Source organism: Diuraphis noxia, unplaced genomic scaffold (assembly GCF_037042655.1).
Source record: "Diuraphis noxia isolate RWA-SAM2 unplaced genomic scaffold, SU_Dnox_SAM2 contig0004, whole genome shotgun sequence".
NCBI classification, from domain to species: domain Eukaryota; kingdom Metazoa; phylum Arthropoda; class Insecta; order Hemiptera; family Aphididae; genus Diuraphis; species Diuraphis noxia.
This window is the reverse complement of record NW_028301714.1, coordinates 63,805,662-63,828,555: the sequence shown is the minus strand read 5'-3', so window position 1 is coordinate 63,828,555 and position 22,894 is coordinate 63,805,662. Positions and strand designations below refer to the sequence as shown.

Below are 22,894 nucleotides of genomic sequence, written 5' to 3'. Positions count from 1 at the left end.
TGGAATTAATTTAGGGAATACCAGTAACCTAAGGTCTATAAAAATACATATACAATTAAATTATAAATTACAACTAATATTAGTGATATTAAATATATTGTCATGTAATATTTATAATCATAATTGTTGAAGCTAATTGTTTACAAAGTTTCTTTTAATAATAAAAAAAAAAAAAAAAAAAAATATATTGTTAATTCAACTATCTGTTAGGAACAAGGTAGTAGGTACCTAACCTAATATAGAACCTAATGAATATGCTATAACCTGCAACTATTTTTTATCTGCTTCATATATTTTTCCTAATTGTTTACTATAGGTATAGTATATTTAAAAATGTAAAACAAGACACTCTGAAAGAATTACTTCAATAGAAAAAAACCCCAGACAATTAAAGTCAAATTAGAATTTCAATAAAATAAAATTTTAATTAATCACATTTCAAATATATACATAAATAAATAATGTAATATTTTTAATTCAACATTAAAATTTAATATTATTTTTGACAATAATTGTACATACACTTTATATATGCTTAAAATATAATACATAAATAAACACAAATCAATTAGGTATATAAATATACAGTATTTTGTACAACTATTACCTATGTATAAAAAAAAAAAAATAATAATAAAATTAAGAACATATTTTACTAATTGTTTCCCATGATATAAAAAGCTTCTTAGCATATTCATACAATAAATGTGGGTCTGTCAAAACTGAAAAATAGATAAATAATTGTTAATTAGTTAATAAAAAAAATATATATACACAGAGTGATTCTTTTAAGTGGGTACACTAATTATTTCAAAAAGTATTTACTTTTTTCAAAATATTTTTTACATGGTTTCAAGTTGTTAAAAAACCAACGTTTTTATTAAAAAAATATATTTTTAAATACTTTTTATCCTTATAATTTTTTATTTTTTTTTACTTTTTTGAATGACAACATAATTTTAATTTCATCATAGGCGGAGATTTGATTGAATTTTAGGGGGGGCTTAAATGTTTCTTAGCAAAATAAATACATATTTTAATATTTTATACTATGAATAAAATTTAATACTTGGGGCTTTCAATCTGTTTGAGGGGGTTAAGCACCCCCAAGCACCCCACAATCACCGCCTATGAATTTCATATTCCAATGCAGAATGTATTTCTAAGTATTTTGATTCATAAAAATTGAATTTAGGACGAGTAGTTTATGGGTTATATGTATTTAAAGTTTAGACAAGCGGAGTAGTGGACAAACATTTTGCGGGGTAACCCCGTACCACTCCACTCTGCCAATCTAAACTTTAAATACTTATAAACTCAAAAACTACTAGCTCTAAATTCGATTTTTATTAATCAAAATACTTAGAAAAATATTCCTCATTGGAATATGACATTAAAACTCTATGTTGTCATTCAAAAAAGGAAAAAACTTAAAAAATGATAAGGATAAAAAACATTTAAAAATATAATTTTTTAATAAAAACATTGGTTTTTAACAACTTGAAACCATGTAAAAAAATATTTTGAAAAAGTAAATACTTTTCGAGATAATTAGTGTACCCACTTAAAAGAATCACCCAGTGTAAACTGAGTGATTCTGTTTAATATGAAAAATATTCATTCTCTCAAACACAATTAACATTCTTAAAAAAAATGTATTTTTTCTATTTACCAAAACAATGAAATTAAGTTTATTTAATTTGATTCGCTACAATATTTTGCTAAATTAGTATTAAAATCTTACCGAATTCAGGTATTTTGGATTTATGTGGAATATCCAATAATGTACAATATGCGCTTTTAGCCAATTCAGTTTTAGAGTCTTGATAATCTGAAGAGTCCCAACATACTTTAACTGAAATCCCTTCTATTGCAACCAGAATAATAAAGCAAAGTTAGTCTCATTTAATTCTTAATCTTAGATTTAATTTATATTTTTACCTCTTTCCCAATTTTGAATCATAGCATCACAGGTCATTTCAATTGACGAGGCGAATAATATTGGAATTAATTTTGGTCTATCGCTTAATTTTTCTCGGTGAAAAACATTTGTACTCGCCACCTCAATAAATAATTTTAATTGCCAACAATAATAGCTACTTGGCGGTTGAGGTAAATTACATAAAGTCTAAAATAATTATAATTATTACAATAATATTTCAATCAATAAAAACAACAGTTACATATTACACACCTTCATTATTGGCATCCAAAGAGGTAATAAAAATACTTTATCATGTACAATAGAATTAAATAATATTTGAGCATATTGCCGAGTAACAGTTATTTGATGGGGATTGTTAACTTTATCTCCTGTCAAATCTAAAAAGTAACGAACCATTTGGACTATTTTTGGATCAGAAGAAAATCCGTAAATCACTTCGGGCTGAAAAAATATTTTTAATTTAAATATACATTTTAAACCACAACTACAAACTTAAGAAATCAAAAAATTATAAATTGACAATCATAGTACTCACAGAAATTGTCCAGGAATTTTTATCACTTAAACTTAGATTTTGAGCTATGAGGGATTTGTAACCATTTGGATCTTCTGCATATGATAAGTGTCCAGCTTTATGCTTCACATTTAAGCAACTAACATTGTTTAACATATTTCTGTAATAAATTTATTTGAATCATTATTTATGTTTTAATTACATTGATATAATAACATGCACACAGTGTAATAAAAAAATATATCTTAATAACTTTTTTTACTCATCGTCTAAGTGTGAATGTGTGTGTATATATATATACCTAACTATTATGTATATATATACATATATATTCAGTGAAAACTTTAACGGACACCTCTCAATAGTGGGCACCTCCAAATAACGGACGGAATTTTAGGAACGGTGAAATGTGTACTGTGTACTCACTGTATTTCCCCTCTTAATAGCGAACGACATTTAAGCAACCTAGAGTGTCCGGTATTTAGAGGTTTCACTGTATATGTATATAAATATGAATAAACCTAAGCTAAAATACATAAAATAGTTTGGTTAAACCACAAATGATTTTAGGAATTTGAAGTTTTACAAACGAGATTTGCTAAATCTTAGGATAATCAGTGTTGGTAAAAGCCCAAAATTGTTTTCCGATTAATGTGCGATATTATATTTTTCCTTTTGTATGCATCATCAGTGGCGGCTCGAAGGGAGTATATTTGAATCATGTGATTCACAAAAATATTAATGGGTGGGTGGGTGGGTCTTATGGTTGGAAAAGGTAGACTGGACCATTTTTGCAAGTTGGTAATTTAAGTATTAAATTATAAATAATAAATGTAATATAATATAGCCGTAATGTGTACTCAGCAGATAATGTACAGTAATAAGTAATAACTAATAACTATATTTTAGGGTGGGTGGTGTAAAAATATTAAACGTGATTCGAGGGGAAAAAAGTTCAAGCCGCCACTGTGCATCATACTCATATATAATTATAATATTATTTGTCATTATTTTTAAATGTTACTGGTGTGAAATTAGTATTCTTCAAGCAGTATCTCAACTATCTTTGACTGGTGGACGAGGGTTAATAAGTCGTGATTGTTTAAAAAAATGTATCATTAATCAATGAGAGAGGTAATTCAAAGATGTATTGTGCAACTTGAGATGCCATAGTAGCCTAAACAAATAAACTTATTGTACACAATTTTTGTAGTAATATTCAAAAACAATTTAAATCTGATGTTTCAAATCTCAATATAATAATAATATTTAATAATAATAATAATTACCATTAGCGTGCCCAGACATTATCGGGAGGGTAGACAAACATAACATAGACATAACACACACACATAGATATATAATATCTATATTCTTATTCACCACTAAGTAGTAAAAATTAATTTGTCTAATTTATTTCGAACATATGCCTACTAAGATTATTGCTTAGATTTTATGATATTGATTATTGAGGGGTAAAAGTTTGTAGAGTAATCAAGTTTCTTTCCTGATAACCCCCGTGTGCGCGCTTATGAATTTATGATAATAATAATTATATATGAGTATAAAGCATTTAAAGGGAAAATATCACACGATTATTAGTAAACAATTTTAGACTTTCACAAAACACTAGCTGTTTATCCTAAGATTTATCAAATCTTGTTTATAAAAGTCTTAACTACAAAAAAATATTTGTAGTTTTGACTAACTTATTTTGTGTATTTTAGGTTTTAATGAAATCAATCAATAATTATATTTTAACATTTTCTTACACAAGCTTATCCCAATTTCTATCACGTTCAAACACTATTGACCAATATCTTCCATCGTCAACATGTACTTCCTTCAATAGTGATAATTGTGGTAGTAAACATGGAGCTCTGACAGAATAAAATTGGTTTTTGTAATATTTAGTATCAAGAAAAATAACTTTTAAATGAACATAACACAAATCTCCAGAGTCAATATCTCTCGGTAATACAATTCTGGGTTCGGTAGCTAAAATATAAAGATGTCTAAAAGCTTGTAAATGATATCTGAAATAATAAATAAAACAAATATGATTAAATGAAAAATTGAATTTTGAATTTTAATTGTTACCTGTTGTCATTACTATGAGTAGGAAATTGTGGATAAAATGCTATAATAAGGGCAGCTACAGCTTCTGGTGTTGTTGAAAGAGTATATCTTCCACCGCCTAAAAATAATAATCCTAGGGCCATATGTGTAGCTAAATGAGATCCATAGGTAATAACACTATGCGGAGATACACTAACTCTTGATCTTAAATATCTACAAATTCGCAAAACTTCTAAATCACCAGTACCTGCCATTACCTTAAATAAAACAAATAAATCAAGATTTAAGATATTTTTTAATGATCTGAGTGACTGAGTGAAACGAGAGTTATTATTTGATAACTTATAAAATATGATATTAAAAAATAACATGAAACAGTCAATTAAAAGTTTTTCCAATTTTAGATCATATATAGTGGGTGTATATAAAATATATGTAATTATTTATTGTGCCCAAAATAAACCATAACTTATTTTATAGTTTCAGGGACTCTAAGAAATTTTACTAAAAAGCGATAATACTAAAACTCATCAATGTTCACTGAAATGTGACAGATGTTAGTAACAGTTTGATATACGACCAATACATATGTAGCTATATCTATTGTATATGATCTAAGATACAAACATTATTCAGAAAATCTATTAAAATTTAAAATTTAAATAATTTTTTGGTTTATTATATTGGATTCTGAGAGTAGCGAATGAATGTATTGCTATTATGTGTTTTTTTGTCTGTCATCAACATTTGTGGTAGTAAAAATGCATACATTTTCGACATCAGCAACTTTACTAATAGAAAAGTGAATGCAATTATACTTAGAGCATTATTTCCAAACTTTTTTCCCTCATGGCACACTGGTCCTAATGCATATTTAGCCGATACACACAGACACTAACTTATATAATATGTTAATAAAAAATGTAATTTATTTTATAAAAGGGCATAAGGCTTTAATCATATTAATAAAAAAAGTTGCATAATCAGTAAATTACTAGTTAATAATTTAAAACAGTGTTTATTCAGGTTAAGAAAACTCATAGAAAATCATATTTTAATTTATTAAAAATATGAAATTAATTGATATTGAAAAATAGTGACATTACATTATGATAATGTTATCTTTATGTTAGATATAAAAATCTAATCCTAGTGACTTGGGCTAACTCTTGACAAACACTTAACCTGGAGCCCACACATAAACTTAAACGTAAAACTGTTAACTCTAGACTTTATATCCTCAGACCACTCTTAAAATCCAAACTTTCCCTTTCCAATAAACTTACTATATATATACAAATCAATAATTCGACCAGCTTGGACATATGGTATCCAGTTATGGGGCTCTACCAACACGCTTCAAGCTTTTCAATCTATCTGCCTACGATTAATAACATCTTTTCCTTGGTATTTCAGAAAACATAATCTTCACAAAGACCTAAAAATTCCTACACTCAATCGATTAGCAAAAGCACATTACTCTAAATTTCACTCCAACTTAAACTCTCACAGTAATCCATTAATAAAGCAACTTTCTTCCACCTCACTTCTTGGCAATGTAATTAGAAGACTCAAAAGACAGTGGCCTAGAGACCTACTAAAATAAAAATAATAAAAACACGACATCTAAAATGTTTTCGGTCGGGTGGTGCTGCTGAGTGCCTGCCCACAAATGTTAAATTCTGTAACTTTATATTATATTAACTATCAAATTTGCTCATTGTACATAATGTTATGTAGGTCGACCAATACCTGGAACTAGGCAGAGCCGAAATTGGTACGACGCATAGTCGGAAACGCTCACCGTATGGCGTTAAACACGGTACCACGGGGAACGATTCTGAGCCCATCAGTCGGGGAAACCCAGGTGAGTGTCGTTCATGGGTTGGACTCGTGGGGGCTGTTGGTTGCTCGAATGCTGGGCAAATATGGGTGCCCGTAGCCTTGAAAACGGGAAGTGGTTTGGATAGGACCACGTGCGGTAGACGCCTGGAAGATTAACCTAGATATTAAAATTTCGAAATCTGCCCTCAACAGTTACTAGTTAACTGCCCCAGATCTGAGATTCGTAATTAGCCTCCTATGGCTACCAAGCGATGACCAGACACGTTCAATGCGGGGAACACAAGGGTATGCATGTACATAATGAATGTCATAATGTTATATAGATTGTAAATTACTTAAAAAAAAAAAAAAAAATCCTAGTGACAAATCTGGCTCTGGTTTATACAGTATTCGAGTAGTTGACAAGCACACAGTCATAATAGAGTAAGAGGATCATTAGAATTATTTTAACGTATTATCGAAATTATAAGTAAGAGTATTAATAATCATATTTCACAACAAACTTTATAACATACTACTAACATACTAACACACTTTATAGCACACCAATGTGCCGCAGTACATCAATTGGGAAATGCTGCTTTAGAGAATTAAAAATTTGTATTTTTACTTAAAAATAATTTTCAAAAAAAGTGATTTAATTTTTTAGGAGAAATTCAAAAACTAATAATAGTGGACACTAAATTTTCACCAAATATTAAAATGGAGTTATTGAAAATGTAATGCCAGGTTCCTTTCAAGTTTATTAATATAAGTTCAAAAATAATAAAGATACAAAGGCATGTCTATTTTTATAATATATATTATACTTATATATTAAATAGTTCATTTAAGTCTGTTCAGAATCGTCTTTCATATTTAATGATTTATCATTCTAGTTCAAATATATTACAGTAAAACCTCTCAATAATGGATCCTCTATTAAATAGAATCCTTGTTATAACGGAAAAGGTCAAAAGTTCCAGTGCAAATAATATATGCAATATCTAACTTTTTATAATGGAAAAATGTTTGATACCAAGCGATTTTGTTATAGAGGTGCTGTACATCTGTTATAACGAGTAACAACATGTTTCAATGTTTGACTACTACTGTTACAGCAAAGCGGCACCCTATCTACATTTTTACTAATTAAAATTTATCTAATATTTCTGACAGCATAATTATGAATTTTGATAAAACTAATAACAGTCAACTCAAAACCTAAAATTAAAATAATTTTCAAAATAACCATCTAGAATTATTCATAAAATGTCATGAAAATAATTTTCGAAATTAAATAACATTACATATTTTTTAAGGCACTTGACCAAGATATTTACTCAAAACAATGCCAAAACCAATATGCATTTTTTTGTTACATTTTTAAAGATAAATATGAATAACTTACCATAGATAATGATATGAGAGTAACATTTATACAAGTTTCAATAGTCGATTTCCCACAAAGTTCAGCAACTGATTTACTACATAATGATATAAACATTTGGCAGTAAGATAAAAGAGTATTGAAAGCTTCTTCATTAGCAGATCCAGCAAAACGTAAACCCATAGCCATACTACAGCCAGCTACAATATTGCAGTAGGTTTGACTAAAAATAAATGTACAATTTTATATAATATATTAATTTATGGGATAATTTATTAATAACTTACTTAATAGTTTCTAAATCAGGATTGGCCATTCCTGGTTTAGGTTTTACTAAACAATAGCGTTGGATAGATTGAGGTACAAATTGTTCTATCCAATCTTTCGTAGGTAATATGTGATTCCACATTATTAAGCCTCTAGCTAACATTTTAAGTAATATAAATTCGGGGTTAATGAAATCTAGTAGATATGGAGAATCAGGTATGCTCATCCAATTTGCTACAGCTCTATAAAAACAATTTTAAAATAAAAAAATTTATATTTACATAAACTTAAATCACTTACTGGTTTCCTGTTTTAAAATACATCATTCCTAAAGCTAAAGTAGCACCTCTTGAAGTTACATCTACATTTACCATTTCCCCTTCGCGGATTTGATAGCTAGGATTAATGTATTTATCTTTTTGTGCGCCTAAATAAATATTAAAAATACCAATTATATAATAAATATAACATTATTTTAGATACAGTAACACAGTTAATTTTTTTTTTTTTAATTTTTGAGCTATAATTGTTATGTTACAAAAGCTAATAAAAAAAATACAGTTGATGTAAGATAGATTAATACAGCAGCAGCGTTAATTATTAAATGTAGCCCAAAACTAGTGATTCTGTTGCGCTTTTTCTTCCATTATGCTACAACAGTGTTAGTGTATATCATACATTCATACTTAACCATTGAAAACCTAGTTTTTCTGATTTATTCAACATTAATTGTAGGTATACGTTTAGTTTGTAATCTACAATATTGGTTATTCGTTAAGTATTTTTAATTCAAATTAAAAATCATAAAATATCATATTTTAATATGATTAATTTATTAATTATTAATGCAAATATAACATAACACAGGATTAAATTTGTAAATTTTTAAATCTTTCAAAAAAAATATCATTAAGAAAAAAATGTATAAATATTGAATACAGACACCTATTATACCAATATGTCAAAATTATTCAAAAATTACGTACATTGTCTGTTCATAATATAGATAAAAACCTTAGTAGATTACATATTAAACTTATTTTGGATCAGTAGTTCACATATTAAACAAATAACTAATCATAATTACAATGGTAGCAGCTTAAAGTAATCACTTTGGTATAGGACAAAATGGATATAACATAAAGCGAATGATAATACTAAGCAAAAATTAAAACATGTACGTAATACAGTCTAAACTTAAACTAGTATACAACTGATAACATAAACCATTAATATAATAAGTGGTGACCACTGTATTTATTATTATTATATTATATTTAACTAATAAAGTAATATCTAGTAATTAACGGAAATATAGAATCTTATAACTAAACGTTAAGTATATAAAATACTACAGTTTAAATGAAAATTTAGTGCTTATATTTATAAGTAAAAATTTATTTAAAATATCTTAATTCTTTATTTACCTGTGAGAGGTTTTTTATGTCCTCCAACCATATAGTAATGCAATGTATCAGCAATGGATAAATCACTAAGGCCAACAACATCTGAACCTTTACCTAATACAACTAAACCAAGACCAAGACTTGCTGCTAATGAATAAGATTCTCTATCAATACTATTATCCATTTCTGGACCAGGAGGTCGACCTATTTCTGATAATAGTGCTTCTGCAATGTGCCTGTGGGCAGTTTTTTGATAAAGAAGACCAATACTTAATAATGCTGCTATTTGCAAGTTTTGACTCATATCTAATTCAATGGTAGTTGGAGGTAATAAAGATTCAATGAAGATACATAACATTCGTGTTATTTCTGTATCCATAGTTCCTAATAAATGATAAAATAATTAATTAATAGTATATATACGATAATAAAGAAAAATACCTCTTTTAGCTGCTGCTAGTCCAATAAGTATAGCAATACTGATCATTTCATGAGACCTACATAGATATTCATAAGTATTCATTGTAGCTAAGTTAGTAATATGTTTGTTTAAGCCCAATGCCATAAGAAATCCAGCATGTTCTGGTAGTGCTTCTGGAGTACTCTGCATAAATTTATACATACATAAATTTATAAGCAAAAATAGTACTAAATAGTATGATGGTTTTTTACTCTTGGTTTATTGTATAGAATCCATGTGGAATCAATATTATCAGCTGAAGGCATGATTCGTAATCCAGCAGCTACTCCATTATGGAATAGTGGCCAAAGATTCATATTAGGAACAATATCTATGTGAGTAAGTTCAACTGCAGCACCACGTGGAGTTTTACCAGATAAACAAAGTTTTGGTAATGGAAGTGGTTCAGTTATAACAGGTTGAATTGATCTCATAGTGAACATCCCTCTAGTTATATAATAATAAAATAATGTTACTATCTTAATGTTTTAAGAAATTTGTATTTGTTAATTATAGTCATGGTGTTTTATAACTATCGAGTAATTTTGGTAGTTAAATAGAATAAAGTTAAATTTTTTTTATGCAAATGATTCATATTACTAATATAGGCCAATAATAGTATTTTTACCTGCCAACTGGTAGAGCCATTGTTCTTGAGCAAATTGAATACAAATATTTTTCTTGTTCCTCTACAAAGTCATGATCACTAGCTTCTGGCGGTTGCTTAATACCTATGGTCACTGGATGACAAGATTGTAAAAAATTTCTCACATCCGTTATACGATGGTCTTTATTCCATAATAATTTCATAACCTGTAACATATAACCATGTAATAAACTAGAGTAATTATTTCACCAAAAAATAATTTAATTTTGTTGAAATAAGATTGATATAAGCATCAATAAAAATTTGTACCTCATCGTCCATATTTCCCATGCCATCCTTTATAACACCAGAATCAGTTTCACCAACATCATTCCATTTGTTAGATTTATCCATATTTGTAGAATTAATATTTTTATTGTTATTCTTATAAAATGTATTTAATGTCTGTGATGCTAAATCTTCTCTCATAATTAATTCATAAGTAGATTTTGGCCAATCTGTAGGTGGACTTTCTCTGCATTTATCAATAACATTACATAGCAATATTGCAACTCCAGGTGGGTAAGTTAATAAAGTCTGCTGCGTAATCCCTACAAATATATTGAATAAAACTTAAATTGAAAATAGTATTATAATATTAACATCAATGAATACTTTTTTTGCGATTTTACCTATTTTAGACATAAAAAACGTAGCGTGTTGATATTTTGATACTTTACTTTTAAAATTTACACTGTCTAAAGAAATGCTTTCATTTTTATTTAATTTTACTCCAGTAGGGTTTATTGTTTTAACTAATGCTTTCATGTGAGACTTCTTTTTTAGACATAATAAACCATAGATCTGTAAAAATTAGAATTGAACATAAACATAAATATTTAAAAATTGAATACAGTTAATTCTAATTAATATTCTTTATCAATCAAGTGTTAATATGACAAACTATATAAATTGCACATTTTTTAATTTAAAATGAATGTTTCAAGTAGAAAAATTAAAAAACAACATTATCCTGAAGGTCAAATGAACATAGGAATCTATAACTTAAGAGTAAGCTCTTGCATGTGTCGTGAAAATTAAAACATAATGAAATACCGATACACTAACTTAGATGTTTTTACCTTTAAACTTGATGAAATGTTAATTAGTTCTAATATTAAATAACAATGCTAAATTGGCTCTGCTGAATTAAAATTTGATATATTTTACTTAGGTAAGGACATTTTAGTGTGACTTCCTTTTATGTAAACACATTAGTATGCATCAAATAAAAAGTATATCTTATTAAAATAAATAATTTTGATTTTACCTGAATTATATTTTTAGTCCTTCTATTAACATTTTCTATGCAAGGATAAGGATTAGCTTCATAATATTTCATTAGCAAGAAACACAATCTGAATATGTCAGGTGGACTTGGTTCAAAATAAGGTGGAATTATAAGAGTTTTTAGATTTTCTTCACTTATTTGACTCTAAAATTAAAGTATACAAAATTACTAAAATAAAATGTATGCATATTTTTAGTATTTAAGTCATTATAATTAACTTACTCCTAATAATAAATAACTCCTGTTATAAAAGTTTGGATAATCTTTCCAATAATGATAAACATATTCATCTAATCTCAAATCTGTTGCTAGTTGATATAACAGTTGTACAACCATTGGTAGCAAATTAGTTTTCATTGTATTAAGTTTTAAATCCTTGAAAAAATAGAACAGTGATTATAAATGTATTTACTTCAATGAATAATACATACTTCATAAACTAAATGTAAAGAAAATAAAACATCATAGATGTATGGAAATAGAATTGCATTTGTATCAATAATATTTTTCAAGTATGAATGTTGATGCGAATTTGGATTATAATTCTTTAGTTTATTTTTTAACCCGAGAGAGGCTGCTATATTATTGCCCCGGAAATTGTTAAATGATGATTTTAACATAAATTTCCAATCTTCATCACTGCCTATATCCAAAACTCTCTGTTTTTTTGATTTTGCTGGTGTATCATTATATGTATTCAAAGAATCTTGTGTTAATGGCAATGATTCTAAGTTATATCCAATGAGCCTAAGTAACATTTGGATAAATAATTTCCATTCTTCTTCACCTGATATATTTTGAGTGCCAGGAGCATTTCTAACAGTATACCATTTTGTCATTAGCTCCATGACAATTGATTTTTTAAAGATATTTTTTAATGTATTCAAACATTTAGTAACTAAAAAATAAATAAAAATAAATAAAACAAACAGATGAATAATTTGTTTAATTAAAGTAACTACTAACCTAATGGGGATGAACTAACAACAGGAAAATCAACTCTAATCATGCTTCCATCTTCATGAACCTATATATATATTACAGAACAATTAATTAATTGACTGTTATGAGCTACTAAATAAAAAAAACTTACTAATGTAACACGAGAAGCTATCGGATCTCTTAAATACTTTAATTCTACTTTTGACGCATAACAATTTAATGATGATTCAGAATATAGTGTTTCAATATGTCCTGCAAGTTGTGAGTCATATTCAGTAGATGATAAAATGCTTATAATATTTTCATTTATTTGAAAATCTTCATTTCTTGTAGATGATAATAAACTTTTCCGACTATGTTAATTTAATTAAAATTACACAAAATTAAAATCATTAAAATTAAATTTGAAATAATATATTACTTCATTAATGGTGTTCCAATAGTTGATCTGTTTGTTGCTGTAAAATAAGATGTATTTTCATCTAACACTGAAGACATACTACCGAATTGGATAGAACCAATAATTAATATTCCAGAATATAATGATATATTGTTTTGACAATCCATTAACACAGTTAATTTCTTTGACTAAAATATAAAATTGTACATTACATAAATATTATATATAAATAATAAGAATTTAAAAATCATAATTTAATTATATAGGTAAATTACCAAAATAACATATATAAAATCTATTTTTGATACAAACATTTATTATTCAAATCATTTAAATAAGGCATACATAATATATATATAAGATGTCCCACGAGGATTTACCAATTACGATATCTCCCAAAATAATGAAGATATCGAAATTCTGGTTTTGTAATAAGACTCACAGGGTTAAGAACTAATTATTTCATATTTTAATTTATTTTAATGTTTTTGTAGAAAGATAAAAAATATATTTATTTATTATTTCCAAAAAATTTTATTATAGCCATTTTCTAGTTAATTTTTCTGAAAATATTAACGTTTGAAAATTTTATTTTCATTAATTTCCTGGTTAAAATTTTTTTTTTTAGTTTTGATAAAAATTGCAAATTATTATCTTTGTGATGTTATCAAACATGTGAAAAGCTGCGCAGTGTGCGTGGTCATATGGTTTAAAGAACGACTTCAATGTGCCTAGTTAAAATCATATTTTGCTTCTTCAAAACTAAAAAAAATATTATAAATCAGGAAATTAATAAAAATACAATTTTGAAAAGTCTATAATTTCAGAAAAATTAACTACAAAATGGCTATAATAATTTTTTTTGGAAATAAATAAATAAATATATTTTTTATCTTTCAACCAAAATATTAAAATATGAAATAATTATAGTTATTATCCCTTTGAGTCTTATAACAATATTGGAATTTTGATATCTCCATTATTTCATGAGATATCACTATGGGTAAATTCTTATGGGACACCCTGTTTAATATTCGATTATAATAGCACTTTTAAAACACTTTTTATGGACAGATTTTTTTTAGAATATTACTTTTTCAGATCATAGGTGGTCACATCCTGTGGTGGTGGTTGGGTTGGTAAGATGTCTAATTTATCTATAAGTTTAAACACCTATTTTCAGATAACTGAGGCACCAAATATGTACAGATAATAGGAACATAAATAATTAAATTATTTATAACCCTAAATTCAATTTATTTTAAAAGAATGCCACAGCTATATGTGTTGTCTTCGTTGTATAAGTAAGTAATTTAACAAATTGTACGCTCAGCAGTTCACATTTGGCTCTGTTAATTTAAAATGTAGAGTGAATTGATCTCTTATAAAAATAAAAGGTAACATTATTATCTAGGTTATCACATGGGCTTTTTATTATATTTTAATTATGAACCAAGTTATGAGTATTTTTTAAATCGTTCATTTTTTGTTTATCTTAAAATATTCATAGCTTGCATTAAAATTAAAATATAATAAAAAGCCCATGTAATAACCTAGATAATAATGTTACCTTTGATTTATATAAGAGATCAATTCACACTACATTTTAATGTAACAGAGCTTAATGTGAGCTGCTAAGCGTACAATTTATATTTTACGCACTTGTAAGACGGAAACAACATAATATGCGGGCGTAGTGTCTTCTTAATGTTATAAAATAGAAACCTACTGCTTTGTGGTTATATATTTAACATTGGTATTGGTATCAATACATAAAGAACTTATTTTCATGTATAAAATTGCTTATATCAAACACTTCAGTGATTATTGAATTATAATTTAAAATTAATTTACACAATGAAATACTGAAACACATTGTAAAAAAAACCATTATACAAAAGCATTGCATTTTAGATAGTGAATGTTACTTAAATGTTATGAACAAATTTAAGTAAAATTTTTATTAATTATTCAGTTTGCTATTGGCATGTTAAACCACCAATTATTTGTTATCTCAAAATAATTGCATTTGTTTATTGTAAGTCATTTTTATCAAAATATTTATAAATATATCAAATAAATAACAATACTATTTAATAGAATATTCATGTTAGTTCTTTGTTTATAAAGCTGATAATTACTAGTAAATATGCTGCATCTTTTGCTAAAAGAATGGTGACCTTTCCAAAAGTAATATCACTTATACTTGTATCTGAATGCTCAAATTCAACACATATTAATTGGTTTTTTTTATGTAAAAGATAACACAAAAAAAGGTCTTCAACAAAATTTGAAGCAATAAATACTTTTGTTGAAGCACATGAATCTTGATTCCTAAACACAAATTAAAAATTATAATCAACATTCATTGTTGAGTACATATGATTTGAGGTAGCTAGTTAAAGTTGTTTGATTTCATGGAAATTATTAATGAGAAAAGCAATTTAAATAATAGAATTTTAAAATTTATTAAAAATATTTAAAAATGTATACCCTTTGGAATTTTGATTTTCGGTCCACATATATTCCAAACAAATATCAGGACTAACAGGTTTAGAGTTATGGTCTCCATACATGCTTCCATGACCGAGCCTAGCATTAAAAATACGAGACATTGATGTTTGGGTGTTGTATGTTTGATTATTAGTAATAGTAGCATTTGGACGCCTTTTTGAAGTGTTAGATGGACTATTCCAAACAGAAGAGTTGTAATGACTATAAAATTACAATTTTTATTTTATTACATTCAAATTTATAAGTATGATAAGTATAATTTTAATTTTATTAAACCTGATTCCAGTCATAGGACTCAGAGTATTGAATGGTGACATTATATTAGGGGTACTTCTTCTATTGTTGAAAGTGAATGGGCTAGAATTCACTGGATGATTTAATGATAATCTAAAAATAAAAATAATTTACATTTTTATGTAGGTAGTTCTTTTAAAAGGGTGTCAGTGCACTATTTTTTTTCTCACTCTGATACATTCACAATATCACAAAATTAGTCTCGTTAGAAACAATCTTTTGTTGTAAGTATTAATAGCAAATAACACAGATATTGTCATTAGTACCAAAATCATATATCATGTGCTTCACTTCTTAAATGAGGAATTTTTTAAGAGTTGAGGTAAGTAAGAATGGTAGAATTTGACAGAATTGATTGTCATAATGGACAATTCCTAAAATGTGAACTACAGGCCTAATTAAAGCAGGCAAACTGAAAAGTTAAAAAGGCCAACCAATAAAAAACAAAATATCTAGTAGTTTCAAGAGAAGTGAGAGGGTAACTAATTTGAAAGTTGATGGATATATCTTCAGCAAGTAATAAACTTCAGGTAACTAGGTAATAATATAAGCAACCAAAATAATATCAACTTGAATATCACTTAAGAAGGCGCAACATCCATATTTGTTGTCTCAGTCTTATAAACGCATAACATAGCAAATTTATGCTCAGAAGTTCACATTTTACCGTGTTATCTTAAAAAATAGAGTGAATAGGACTGTTATGAAACTTGAAGATAAGAACATTATCTGTGTTTTGTTGGAAGTATTTTTACAATAATTCAGTTTTTAAATGAGTTATTGAGTTATGAGCATTTTTATTTTACAATTTATTATACGCACTCTCTCTCTTAAAAAGTAAATTATTAAAAAAATACTTCCATTAAAAACACAGATAATGTTCTTACCATCTAGTTTCATAATAGGTTTATTCACTCAAATTTTTAAACTAATGGAGTAAAACGTGAACTACTGAGCATAAATTTGCTATGTTATGCTAAGACTGAGACAACAAATATAGGTGTTGGCCCCCTTTTAAGGAAACAATGGATATTATGTACTGATAAAATAATTTAAATTAAAACTCTTATCCAAAGGGATGTGTAACATGATTGATAAGTGTGAAGGATGTAAGGAAAAAAGATCATTACATCAAATATATAACTGATAAAGTAAAATATATAAAACAAAGAAAGAAAGAAATTTACCCCTTTATTTAAAAAATCCATTATAAGAACGTTTTTGAAAGTAAAAGATTAAAATATACTGGTCATAATTGTTATCTGACTTTTCTGAAGGTATATCAAACATTTTTTATCGGAGACTGAAGAGAATAAAATCCAAGAGTTGCCCTAGACTAGAATGGGTGGATAGAACAATATTGATTTTGCTGAAATTTAAAACAGAAGACAACAGCCAACAATAATAGTTGTAGAGGGTGGTAGAGGCAGTAAAAGTCCTACATGGACTGTACAAGTTGGAAGAAGAAGAAGTGAACTGACTTTGAATCAAGCTTAAGGTTAAAACAATTGATGTGTTTTCATGTTAGTTTTTTTCAATTTTTTTGTAATTATGTAAGTTATGAGTATGTAAGATATCACAGATAAATTAAAATATTAAAAAAAACCCAATGTATAAACACATATATTGTTACTAACTTCAAGTTTGATAATAAGTCAATTCACTATAATATTAAAATTTAAAGCTAACAATTCAAGATGGGTTCTGCTAAATACGAATTTGGTGTGTTGTGCCTAGGCCACAAAGAGAAAATAAATAGTGCGGTGACATTGTCTTAAAAGTAAACACTTCTTATTTCCAAAAATATGTATATTTTTTTATACAATATGAGATCATAAAAAAAAAAAATATGTGAATTTATATTTTGTTAAACAATTATACTTTTTGAGATAATGAGTGTTTATTGTTTATATTAAAAAAATTATGGTGTACTTGCCTATCAGTTAAAAAACCTGAACCAGATACTAATGAGCTTGACATAGCATTTATTTGATTACTATTACTAGGAATATATGATGGATTTGTTGTTGTAGAATACATTGAATCTTGACCACACATAATATTGCATTCCTATAAATCAAGGATAAAAAAAATAAAAATGCATCTTTATAAAACATAAAAGTTTACTTCAGTTGTGGGCTTCCTGATCTTCCATACACTGTGTAGACCATTTAAAATGTCATACATTAAACATATATTAAACTCAATACTGGTGAAAACTATAGTAGTTAAACAATCTCTGGCATACTGTAGTACACTTCCTACAAAATAAAATCAATCAAATTTTCTATACCATGTTTAGCATAATTATGGTAATTTAATATAGAATATTATTTTTGTTATATTATATAATGTGATAAATAATAAGTAATAACTAATATATAGTATATACCAAGGGATTTCAATCTTTTAGGACTCACCACTCAACTATTTTTGAAAACAATTTTAATGGATCCCATACAAATAATGATAACAATAAATAAAACAAATTTTTATTTTGTACTATGGACGAGGTTCACTTAATAATAACTGGTGACGTTCCTAAGAACCTCAATACACAGGTTGAAACTCCCAGGTATAAACTCTGTTCAACAAGAGAACACGCTGGTTCTGAGCATAAACTCTGATGACATAGCGCTCGCTGATGCATAGATTTTAATCAACTTTACCAGATTACAGTCTTTGTTTAAGGGGCCGTTTCTGTAGAAATGACTGTTGAGGATGCATGTCTGGCCACAGCGTGTACTCTTGATGAGTAGTAATAGATAATTTAAATATTAATAAATACCTTGTTTTAATAAGAACAATGGCAAAACTTCTTTTAATGGTTGACTCAACGAGTATATAGTTGGTAATGGCAATGATTTACCTGTCATGTCAATAGGAACTTGACCTAAATCTCTTTCAATTAATATGCCAAAACTTGTATTCCAAACGGCTGTTACCTACAATAATTAATAATTAAATATTTATGGATTTGTGATAATAACTGCTGGGATTTATATGCACTCAAAAATTAATCACTAAATATGATCTGAAAAATATATGTTTAAATACCAAAAATGGCCAAATTTGCTCTTATAAACTTAATTTAAAGAGTATGAATTTGATTTTAGATTAATACAAATAAAGTAAATGATAGTAATATTTATTCATCTATTGTCTGATTTATTATAATTTTAAACACAATTAAATACAATAAAAATTTTGGTAAACATGGGAAAAAAATTAGATGAAATAATATGGTGTCATAAAAAACTAAATTTGACCTTAAAATTATAAAATATGCTTAAAAGATGTAAAATAATGAAATATGGATTAAAATAGTTTATATTTTAAGCCAAATCTACATGAAACCAATTTTGTGTTTTCTTAGTATATAATACAAAATATGCAATATTTTCCAAACTTAACCTCTAGTAATAGTATTAACTCATTTCAATACCATACCTTGAAATATAATGGTGTATGCCAAACATCTCCTCCTTCAGAATATAAACTTATTTTTTTCGCATCTACTATACATATGCATGGAACAATTTTTTCTATAAATAATATACACAACTATTAAAAATAAATTTCAATTTAAAGCTAATAAAAGAAATTTCAAAATTTATCTCTTTTCAAACTTGCTCAAATTTGTTTTTTCTATAGTATTCAACTTTACCATCTTAGTGGAGTATGAAAATATATACATATATACAACACTTCTAATACTTGAATGTATTTATAAATAATGAAATATACCTTCAGGTTTAATTTCACCATCATTAACTTCTGGTGAAACATTGAATTTACTCCATAAAGCATGAGTAACATTAGTTTCCATTGTATAAGTACAGATCAATGATCTACAGCTGGGAGTATAGTCTTCTTTATCAGCAGCAGATTTACAAGCATTTCCTCGGCTATGCACTACTATTTTACCAGAAACGTATAATTCTTCTTCAGCACCATCTTTTTCTCTTAAAATAAAGTTTTCTTGTGGCTATAATAAAATATAATTTCTATAGTAAAAACTGGAAAATTTTATGTAAGCATTCCTAGTTAGAGAGATAAAAAATATAATGCATAAAAAGTTTTTGTTTATTTTGTTATTATAATGTCTTAACTTTACTGTTAATAATATTTTTAATGCACTTCATGCTCTAATATATATATTTCTTTTAGATTCTGAGCAGATGAGGTATCTTCAGGATGCAAACCTATCAGTTTACCACTGTTGTTAGCCTAATTGTTTGAAAAAATTATGCTCCTCAGAATCAGATCTGTAACTCAAATCCAAAAAAACAACTCCCGACTCAATTCGGTTTTAGATTCAAACATTCTACTACCCAACAAATTCATAGAATTATAGATAAAATATATTCCTCATTCGAGGAAAAAAATACTGCCTCGATGTCTTCCTCGAAGTATCCCAAGCATTTGACTGAGTAGGGCATCAAGGTCTACTTTTCAAAATAAAAAAAAATTCTACCAGCACCCCTTTATTTAGAGGTTCATTAGGTAACCTTCATAGAAGAGACGTTACAAACCATAATATTTAAGGTTGAACCCGAACCAAACTTTTCTTTAAATTAACGAACTCAAACAGATCCGAACCTACACACTTTTAATCCAACCCGAACCAAACCGAACTCTTCAAATATTTTATCGAACTCGAACCGAACATTAAAAGTTAAATTGGATATTATTTTATTTAATATTTAATTATTTATTTATTTATCATTTAGCCCCCATACCTCAGGATTATTGAATAAAGATTTCACTACTATATACTTAAATACTTTAAATACTTTAATACCTAGTTAATAATTATTATGCATGAGATTTTTAATTTTTAATTATTAATATGATGATAACTGATAAGAAAAAGCGAAAAACATCAATATTTAAAACAAGCAAACATTAAATAACTAATACATATTAATCTATTAATTATTAATTATTTAATAATAATTTATAATTTTAGCCGTTACTCCATCGACTTTTATTTTTATTTCTCTGGTTCGATTATCGAACGGAACTATTAGATATTTGGTTCGGTTCGATAATTTGGAATTTCCAGTTCGGTTTGAAAATCGAACAGTTCGTAACATCTCTACTTCATAGGTTTATGAAGTTTTGGATGTTTATTAATTCAAAAAAAAAAAAAAATAATGTATAAAGAATTAGTAATATTACCATAAAATATATATTTTAATAATATATCTTGACAAATTGTCTTTGCTTAGAATTGTTTTTTATATACAATGATATAATATCAATAAATTCAAATTTAATACATCTTTCTAGACCAGCATTTTCCAAATGGTGTGCTGTGAAACCTAAATAGGTGTGCCGCAAAATATCATGATTATTAATACGGTTACTTATAATTCCGATAATAAGTTATCAATTTTAACGATTTTCTTACTCTTATTTGATGATTGAGGGTGTGGTTGTCAACTATTCAAATACAGAGTACAAATCACTAAGAATTTCTAGATTTTTATATTTTACTTAAACATAACATGATCAAAATGCAATATCTGTTTTCAATATCAATCCATTTCATATTTTTAATAAATTAAAATATGATGTTACACAGTTTTCCTAACTAAAATAAACACTACTTTAAATTGTTTGCTACTAAAATACTGATGTGTAACTTTTTATATCATATTTATGAAAGCTTGATGCCCTATCATTAATATATATATATATAAGTCGTTATCAAGTGTACAATGGCATTACATTGGTTAGGACGGGTTAGGACTAGTGTGCCACGAGGGAAAAAGGTTGGGAAACGCTACTCTAGACAGTTACTGTACAGCAAAGTGGTACCTACTTTTTTATGTAATGAGTAATAACTTAATTTTACCATTAAAATGATATACAAGTATAAGTGTTAAGTACTATATGAAAGCTTGTTTGAATGTATAATATTATTTTTTACAATATTATCATATTTAATCAGCTATAACACACAAATCTGAATATTTTCTTGTTTTTATTAAAACTTTTGATATACCTATGAAGTATTGATACTAGAATTAATTTACACATAGACTTAAACATAAGTAATGTAGAAATGTTTGAGAAACTTGAAAGAGCTCACCATCTAATTAATTGAATTTTCCAGCCTATGATTTTTTTAAATATTATTAAAATAATTGCATTAATTAATTTAGCCCTATAAAATAACTATTTAATATTAAAAAAACAAAAACACTTACATGTACATTTTCTGATGTATCCAAGGATAGATCAACTATTGTTTTTGATAAAAATTCATCAGCATGTAGTTCTGGTCGGTCATAATATCCAACTGATGGAGTATTCACTTCACCAATGAATCTATTTTTTACATGTTGCCGCCCAAAAGGTATAAACACCTGAAATTATAGTTATTAATATCTAGAAGATATAAAAAGTTATAAATTATTTACTTGTGGATTGGTGACGGCTAACATTATGTTATATTCATCCAGATTTAATGCATTCGAAGTAGAGTTACGACGGTCGCGAGTCGCGACTGAATGAATCAATATGAACGAATCTTCTGAGTAACCAGATCGCGACCGAATGATTTACTAAGAATATTCGGTTAAATCAAATATCGATCTTTAGGTATTTTAGCGGTTCTTATTCTTAAACTTTTCTTTCGGTCCTGAATTCTTTGATACCACTAGTGATGGAGTAGTATCGAATTATTCTATGGTCTGGGTGATCCGGTCCATTTGAACTATCATCTTTTAGTTTTTGTTTTTACTATTTACTATTTAGTGATATAGATCCAATAATCACGTTTTTCGAAATTTGAAATTGTGGAATTACCGGGTATTATCAACGTCATGTGATAAGAAAACAAAACAATGACAACAAACAATGAACAGTGTGACCGTGTGCAAAAATAATAATATTGTCCAGACGGTCTTGG

At 27.0% G+C, this 22,894-nt stretch overlaps 1 protein-coding gene across 2 annotated transcripts; it reads right to left on the bottom strand.

Moving 5' to 3' along the window:
- Positions 1 to 77: 77 nt before the first annotated feature.
- shtd (anaphase promoting complex subunit 1) lies at positions 78 to 22,775 on the bottom strand. 2 transcript variants are annotated; one of them, XM_015510954.2, is made up of 32 exons: positions 22,404 to 22,770; positions 22,191 to 22,349; positions 19,720 to 19,960; positions 19,423 to 19,517; positions 18,761 to 18,917; positions 18,100 to 18,233; positions 17,909 to 18,042; positions 15,955 to 16,065; positions 15,658 to 15,879; positions 15,306 to 15,498; positions 13,186 to 13,352; positions 12,916 to 13,117; positions 12,789 to 12,849; positions 12,254 to 12,720; positions 12,045 to 12,197; positions 11,802 to 11,966; positions 11,164 to 11,335; positions 10,802 to 11,082; positions 10,514 to 10,698; positions 10,098 to 10,332; positions 9,867 to 10,029; positions 9,447 to 9,809; positions 8,320 to 8,446; positions 8,040 to 8,261; positions 7,774 to 7,975; positions 4,560 to 4,795; positions 4,232 to 4,495; positions 2,481 to 2,619; positions 2,195 to 2,386; positions 1,942 to 2,128; positions 1,745 to 1,867; positions 78 to 722 (listed from the first exon to the last, which is right to left on the bottom strand). In XM_015510954.2, exons 1-32 carry the CDS (start codon positions 22,425 to 22,427, stop codon positions 640 to 642), a joined length of 5,859 nt encoding a protein of 1,952 aa, XP_015366440.2. In that variant the 5' UTR covers positions 22,428 to 22,770; the 3' UTR covers positions 78 to 639. The 2 variants fall into 2 exon arrangements, 1 of the variants encoding a protein (XP_015366440.2); XR_016191573.1 differs by lacking the exons at positions 78 to 722; positions 1,745 to 1,867; positions 1,942 to 2,128; ... (1 more) ...; positions 2,481 to 2,619; positions 4,232 to 4,495 and adding an exon at positions 6,291 to 6,527 and having other exon boundaries at positions 4,656 to 4,795; positions 22,404 to 22,775.
- Positions 22,776 to 22,894: the final 119 nt, after the last annotated feature.